General features: G+C 45.4%; 1 protein-coding gene across 1 annotated transcript; it reads right to left on the bottom strand.

Annotated features, from left to right (window-relative positions):
* Positions 1 to 717: 717 nt before the first annotated feature.
* LOC143039271 (uncharacterized) lies at positions 718 to 1,518 on the bottom strand. Its single transcript, XM_076209144.1, has one exon. It carries the CDS (start codon positions 1,516 to 1,518, stop codon positions 718 to 720), a length of 801 nt encoding a protein of 266 aa, XP_076065259.1.
* Between the last annotated feature and the right edge of the window lie 6,317 nt (positions 1,519 to 7,835).

The following is a 7,835-nucleotide window of genomic DNA, read 5'->3' as shown; positions in this document are numbered from 1 at the left end:
GCCGAGAGGCCTGATGACCCTGGGGGGCGCCACACTCCGTACCATAAGACACGTCCCCTGTCCTCCGAGAGGACCCGGGTTGTTTACCAGGGACGGCTCGAAGACGGGGACGGATTGTGCTCGTATAAAATCAAAGTCGAAGAATGGGACAAACCAGCAGCCAAGCGGAAAGCGATAAAACTAACAGATGATTAACCAGCAGGAAACGGGACCGCCTGCTCCCACGTGGGCAGCGAGTTAACCACTCCGTCCCGTTTCCGCGATCTAAGTGGCGCGACGCCCGGCTCGAGCTAGCCGGGTAAGAAGGGAGGGGATAGGGAGGGGGAGGTGGGGTCGACAATGCGCATGCCTGCACAGAGCCGGGAATTTTAAATTTCCGATGATTTTGGCGGAAAATTCAAACCACACTCAACCTTCGGGAAATGGCCATATGACCAGGAGTGTGGTATGGGATTATCGCTATAGCTTCGCTGTGCAGGTTTCTTTCAGCCGATAAGTACTACATCACAATATGAAAGAGCGACACTGATAAAATTAACAAAAAACTAATTGTTATAGTTTATATCCTTAACTCTGAGCAAATTCTAAACAAACCTAATTTAAATTGACAACAATAGATACTTAACACTTTCAAAAGCTTATAGTTTCCTCCTGGCTTTGATTCTTGCAAAGTCCTCGATCGCTTAACGAATACAAACACTCCTGAGTAGTTTGTGTTCAGCACTCAAAAGGGTCAGAGAAGCCAAACGACATTGTCCCATCGCACTGCGCATTGTTCTTGATTGTTTTTAGCTTAGGAAACGATCTCTCTCCAGTGCAGTTCGTCACAAACATTGGTAAATAGATACGCAGAGCTATCTCCACGTTGGCGAACGCACCAATCACATCCCAGTTGTGTATGGTTGAATACATTGTGACTTGAGTCAGTTTTTCCTGGCTTCCTTCTTCTTGTGCTGTCTTGAGAAATGACTGGAGATTCATAATTTCTGAAACCAGACAAGGTTCCAGGTCGTTTGGATAACTCCTGACCAGATTGGCTGCAGAATCCCTGAGCTTGTCTGTCCGCCTAGTCATGATGTCAGACAAGAATGCGAACCGTTGCTGGAGTGTTTCATTGGATTTTAAGCGATCTCTGTGTGACAGTATTAGCTGATCATTGATGGGTATGCACGATGTGGTCCTGAATTCTCCCTGGGTGACAGCTTTGTGCTCTGCACTATCTGCTTCATCGTGATGTCGCTTCCGCCTTCGCACACATCCCCGATCGTCTTTGTATTCATTATAACCACATTTTTGGACAGCAATCTGTTCATAGTCATCGAACCGGTACCGTTGGCCTTGAACAAACTCAATTAGTAATTTGAGCAAATTTACTGCTATGTTCAAATCAAGGCCTGGCTTCTGCAAATGTTGACTTGTTGCACTGAATCTCTTAAGCATGTTCTGCCATGTTACTAAGAGAATTACTGTCAAGTTTCTCCATTTCCTGCAAAAGACCAGATGCCTCACATCTAGCATCTAGCATCTAGATTTTCTAGTACCACTATGTTTTCCTCGTAGCCATTGGTTATGGCTTCTACTGCATCTGCTCGGGGCGACCATCGTGTGTCTGACAAGCACTTGATAACTCGTAAGCCTTGCAACGCATCTCGATGTTTGCGCCAACGCTATGTTGACTTGACCAGATAAACATACAGACGTTGAATCGTACCATAGTCACTGCAGCTATCCAACATTCAGCAGCACACATCCTAGCAACATCTAGTAAATGAGCCATACAAGGAACAAATTCTGCAAATTCACAATGATGTTTTATGTGCGCCTGGATGCCTGTATTTTGCAGACATGTTGCTCGCGTAATCATACGATTGACCGCGATAGTCACATATGGGAATATTGTGTTTCTACAAAAAAATCAGTATTACTTCTGCAATTTCCTTTCTAATATAATTCAGTAAGAGCATAAACGTTAAAAAACGCTCTACTTGCCCCTCAGGGGGCAGGTCATGACCATGGGTCAGGTCATGACCAGGGATCGGGTCACGGAGGGTAATATGCATACCTTGGGACAGGTCACTTGGGGGCGGGGCTCAACAGCCAGGTCAGCGACTTGGATGAAACGTATAGCAATCTAACTGATATAATTATTAATGCACAAAATACATTTATCCCCCTGAAGTCAATACGGAAGAATAGTAATACTCCCAAATGGATGACGGACAGATTCAAACATGAGATCGGAATGAAAAGAGGACTAGGTAAAAATAAAAAACGGGGAACACACCTTAGACCAATATAATAACGAAATGGCAAAGCTGGTTAAAAAGAATACACGTACAGCGAAACGTAATTATGAAATTAAGGTTGCCAGTCAAACAAGGTCCAACCCTAAGGGTTTCTTTCATCTCTATAGAACAAAAAATAAAGAAAGAATAGGCCCAATTAAAAATGATGAAAATGTCATGATAGAATCACAGGAAAAATGAGTGGGGAGTTTAACAAATATTTTCTCTCGGTGTTTACTAATGAGAGGTTAGATAAGGTACCTGATTGCGATCCGATTTTCAGTGGGGATGAAGAAAGTAGACTATCTAATATCAGCATTAGTAAAGTAGAAGTAGTTAAGCAGATTGAAAGACTTAAAGCTACAAAATCCCCGGGTCCAGATGAAAATTTTCCGAGAATGCTTAAGGAGTGTAAATTTGAAATCTGCGACCAGTTAACTGAAATATTTTATAAATCGGTAGACACTGGTTTTATGCATACTGCTTGGAGGCAGGGAAACATTGTTCCTGTTTTTAAGAAGGGAGATAAATCGTCTATATGCAACTACAGGCCAATCAGTTTGACATCAGAGAATACATCGAAAGACATAATTTAATTCGTGACACACAGCATGGTTTCTCCAAGGGTAAGTCATGTGTGACTAATCTCCTATCCTTTTACACTAAAGTATATAAGGCGTCAGATAACAATAATAGTTACGATGTTATTTATATTGACTTTAGCAAAGCGTTCGACAAGGTGCCAAACCAGAGACTAATAAATAAGATTAAAGCCCATGTCATAGGAGGAAAAGTGTTAGAATGGATTAGAGCTTGGATTAGTAACAGAAAACAGCGAGTCACCATAAATGGAGTAAAATCTAGGTGGAGCAATTTTAGTAGTGGGGTTCCCCAGGGTTCGGTTTTGGGTCTCTTGTTGTTCATTATGTACATAAACGACTTAGACGATGGGATAAATAGCGATGCTAGTAAGTTTGCGGACAACACTAAAATAGGACGCCTAATTAGGTCAGGAGACGACGCAGAGATTCTGCAGGATGATCTTAACAAATTGTTCACATGGTCGGTGAAATGGCAAATGAACTTCAATATCTCTAAGTGTAGCGTGTTAAACGTAGGGCTACACAACCCCGAAAATAGATACAGCTTAGATAACACACTTTTAGAGAAAACTGAGTGTGAGAGAGACTTGAGAGTTCTAGTGAGTCCGGACCTTAAAACCAGGAAACAGTGCATTACCGCCAGGAATAAAGCGAACAAAAATTAGGTTTCATTGCTAGGACGGTAACGAATAGAAGTGCAGAGGTAATTACCAAACTCTAGCGATAGCTAGACCCAACCTTGACTATGCGGTACGGTTTTGGTCTCCATCCTACAGAATGGACATCAATTCACTAGAATCAGTACCAAAGACTATATATATACAGAGAAGGATGACAAAAATAATACATGGACTCAGAAATTTGCCTTACGAAGAGAGACTTAGGCACCTTAACTTACACTCTCTGGAAAGACGCAGAGTGCGAGGTGATCTAATAGAGGTGTTGAAGTGGATCAAAGGCTTTAACAAGGGTCATGCAAACAAGGTCATCATATTAAAATAACAGGGCAGGACTTGCAGTAATGGATTTAAACTGGACAAATTTAGATTTAAGAAGGAAATAGGCAAGAATTGGTTTACAAATAGGGTGGTCAACGAATGGAATAGCTTTAGTAACCATGTAGTGAGCGCTGAAACTATCAATTGTTTTAAGAAACGATTAGACAACTTTATGGATGGGGATGGCAGGTGGTGATGGATACGGAGCTGCCTACTGTAGGCCTTATGGTCTTTTGCAGTCTCCTTCATTTTTATGTTCTTAAACATTATTCTCATAGAGGAAATCGAGGATACTTAGACTCAATAAGGCACTGTCAACCAATTGACGCCAAACTCTCACAAAATACTGTGGGGGAATGGGATTCGCGAAACTTTAACTTGTGTAAGAAGGAAATAAATAAGGATGTTTTTAATATTTCCAATGTTAAAAAAAAAAAAAAAAAAAAATAGCTGTATGGCCACCTTCCGGGGCCGAAAAGAAAGCGGGGTGATTACTAATCTGCATATAAAGGAGAGGCCGAAGAATAAAAAATTGAAAGAAAAAAACTAGGTGGTTTGTCGCAATGCCTAAGTTGTGAAAACATCTTGCTAAGCTGGTTCCTCGTACAACCTACATTTGACTAATTCAGCAGATTCTTCTTATCTGTTGTCACTTATCTTGACTCCAGCCATTTCGTTTCGTGATTCAGTTTTCTGGTATATATATTCATACGGACTAAGTTTCCATGTTTTTTTTTATCTAAATTTGCTCATTCCTTTCTCTGAAGCACCTATAAATACTTCGAAGCACCTATAAATACTTCTTGTTATCGACATCTCACCAAAATGATTTAATATTCTCAGCAATTTTCTTAATAAGTATTATCGACGATTGTCCAGCGAATCCTAAAGTTTATTATGGTTATTCAGTGTCATATTTTAAAGACAAACAAAACGCTTCAGCTACTGCACCACCTCAAGTTCGCCATGTATGATATCTTCCATCCTCACATGCTTATGAATGATGGCAGATGATTGTTTATTTATGCAGCATCGCAGTGTGAAGCATTCCATCAGATATATATTCAACGTAGTGAGGAAGTAGTAAACGTGACAACGTCATATATTATATTAGCAGAGGTATTCATCGACTTTTTGGAATTTGTACAGTACATACATCTTATTTGTTGCAGAAGGGATCTGACTGTATATGTTAATATCCTACCTGTTACAGAAAAATATAGACAGGGGTGTAGGAGCTTCAATGAAACGCCGGATCGATGGTTGGTTTTACTGATCAGCCCGTACACTAGGGGCACAAGTGTATGACTGTGTCCCGTGGGGGTGGGAGGCTAACTGAGGTGTAGCACTGCACTCGGTGCGAGCTCCACTCGCCCAGTTGCCAGATGCCTCCATCCTACAACTCCCCCTTCAAAGTAATTGCACGCAGGCAATCTTTTAGTGCAATTCTTGTACAACAAAATAACAAGAGAAAACAAACAAATAAACAAAGAAGATATTCTTGTCATGTTGGCTACATAACACGTAGAATAACGAAAATACACTATGAACTGACGTTGTCCTGAATGTGTATTACGTGACATAGTCTTTGAGCCACCGTGGTGGTCTAATTTGTCGCTTGGCCGGGGTGCGGTGTTCGGGGCTGGGTGGGTTCACTAGTTCCGTTTCTGGCGTTCGTTGGTTCACGTCACTTGATTGATTAGCATGCGGTGGGGTGTTGCATGGTCGCAGGTGATTTCTCGTTCTTAGCGAGATTCGTCCACTACCATCTAGCCGTATGATGTATTGTCTGTTTCCCTTGTCCTCCACCACTGTTCCTGCCCTGTTCCACGTCTCGGAATGTTGATCCTGTACCAGAACCCTGTTACCGGGGAGTAGGGGGGAAAGGCGCCTCGTGCTGGTGTGCTCTTGTAGCACACTTTCGATATGCTCCCCCATCTGCCGTTCACGCCTTCGGAGGGTCCGCCCCCAAAATTTGTCAACCTGCAGACGGCATGCAATAGCTGGTACTCCATCTCGTAACTGGCGGCCTGTCGCCAGTTGTGCCGGGGATTTGTTGATGTCCCGGAGTGGTGTGTTGAGATATTGTAGGAGTGCCAGCGATGCGTTGTCGGTGTCCAGGCTCCCGTCCGCACTGATGTTACCACGCAGCACACGTTTTGCAGTTTTTACAGCTGCCTCTGCTCTCCCGTTTGATTGTGGGTAATGGGCTGACGATATACGCGCGGTCACTCCCCATCCTTTCAAGAATGTGCGCATTTCTTCACTCCCAAGGTTGGTTCCCCCATCCATGGATAGTTGTTCGGGGGCGCCCCAGCGACAGAAATACTGTCGCAGCCGGTCTCGAATTTCACTCGCAGTCGTGCCCGCAGCGAGGTGTGACACTTCCAGCCAGCCCGTGAGCCGGTCTGCGTACACCAGGTAGTGGTGCCCTTCCAGCTGGCATATATCCGTCACCGTCTGTTGAAACGGGTAGCAGGGAGGTGGAGTGAGAATTAGTGGCTCTGGGGGTTGGGATGGTGCGTGCGTGTTGCAGATTACGCAGGAGGAGCGGTGGTGACGTAAATCACCTTCAATGCCTGGCCAGTATACCGTTTGTCGCGCCCTTCTTAGCATCGAATCCATTCCTTGGTGGCCTGCATGGAGGTGTTCTGCCACTTGCTGGCGTAGATTGTCTGGGATTACTAGGCGCGGGTGGTTCTGGTCGTACACGTATGTGACGAGGCCACGTGACACGCCCAGCCTGTCTCTCACACTGTAGTATGGTCTGAGACATGCCAGTTCCTGTGTCCTCTGGGGATGCCAGTCTTCAGCCAGTACCCTGGCTATCAGCAGCTGGTAAACAGGGTCGTCGTGTGCTGCCTGTAGTACCATCTCTTCGTCAAGAGTGAGGCTGTCGCTGAGGTCCAGTGCTGCCACCACAGACGCTGCTACGGCCGCTGCCAGCTCCTCTTCGTACACTTCATCTTCAGACTCTGGTGGCGTCTTCATGGAGGGATATCTAGAGAGGAAGTCGGCGGCGCAGTTCCTTTTACCAGGAAGATAGCGTATGGTGAAACGATACTGCAGCGTTTGTTCTTTCAGGCGGAACAGGCGCGGATTGATAATGTCTGTGAGAGCCCTGTTGCCCAGTAACCCAACTAGCGGGCGGTGGTCGGTCACTAGTACTAGTTTAGGGCATCCTAGCAAGAAGAGGCGGGCCTTTCGGAAGCACCAGGCCACGGCCAGGGCCTCCCCTTCGATGGGAGCGTAGCCTGTCTCCGCCGTGGTGAGGTGGCGGCTGCCACAGAGGGCCAGACGCCATCCTCCTTTGCAGCAGAATGGTGCATCAGCTGACGCACAGGGGCAGTACTGTTGGAGGATCACAAATCCAATCCCTTCTTTGCTCCAGTCAGTGATGGCCACCGTGGGTCTAGTTTTGTTGTAGTATGCTAGACCGTCACTGGCCAGTTGGCAGATGGTGTTTTTGGCTTGCCGTAGTTTCCCCTGTAATTGCTCGTCCCAGTAAACCTTCTTTCCTGCCGGTTTCTTAAGAAGGTCTCTGAAGGGGGACATCACTGGGGCAGTGGCCAGGAATGGTGCTAGTTGATTCACAAAACCAAACCAAGACCTCACGTCTGTGATTGTGGGTTGTGCTGGCATGGTAAAGTCACGTATGGCTGCCAATTTGTCGTCTGTTGGCCTGTATTCCTCCCAACCAAGGTGGAAGCCCACGAACTCCACTTCACGGCGGCAGAACTTGAATTTCTCAGGCTTCAAGGTGATGCCTTTCCTAGCACAAAGCTCTAGAAATTCGTATGTGTGCCAGAAGGCCCCTTCAACACTGGAGTCATGGAGCAGTGTGTCGTCAACACACTTGTGCTTGCGGGGGAAGTCTGCTACCGCGTCATCGAATCTTCTGGTGTAGGCGTCCGTGGCAGAGCAGTGCCCCATGGGTGTGCGGCAGTATT

The sequence above is a fragment of the Oratosquilla oratoria genome, chromosome 26 (assembly GCF_046742065.1).
Source record: "Oratosquilla oratoria isolate Oo_2021 chromosome 26, ASM4674206v1, whole genome shotgun sequence".
Classification (NCBI taxonomy): Eukaryota; Metazoa; Arthropoda; class Malacostraca; order Stomatopoda; family Squillidae; genus Oratosquilla; species Oratosquilla oratoria.
This window is presented reverse-complemented; position numbering and strand designations above follow the sequence as displayed.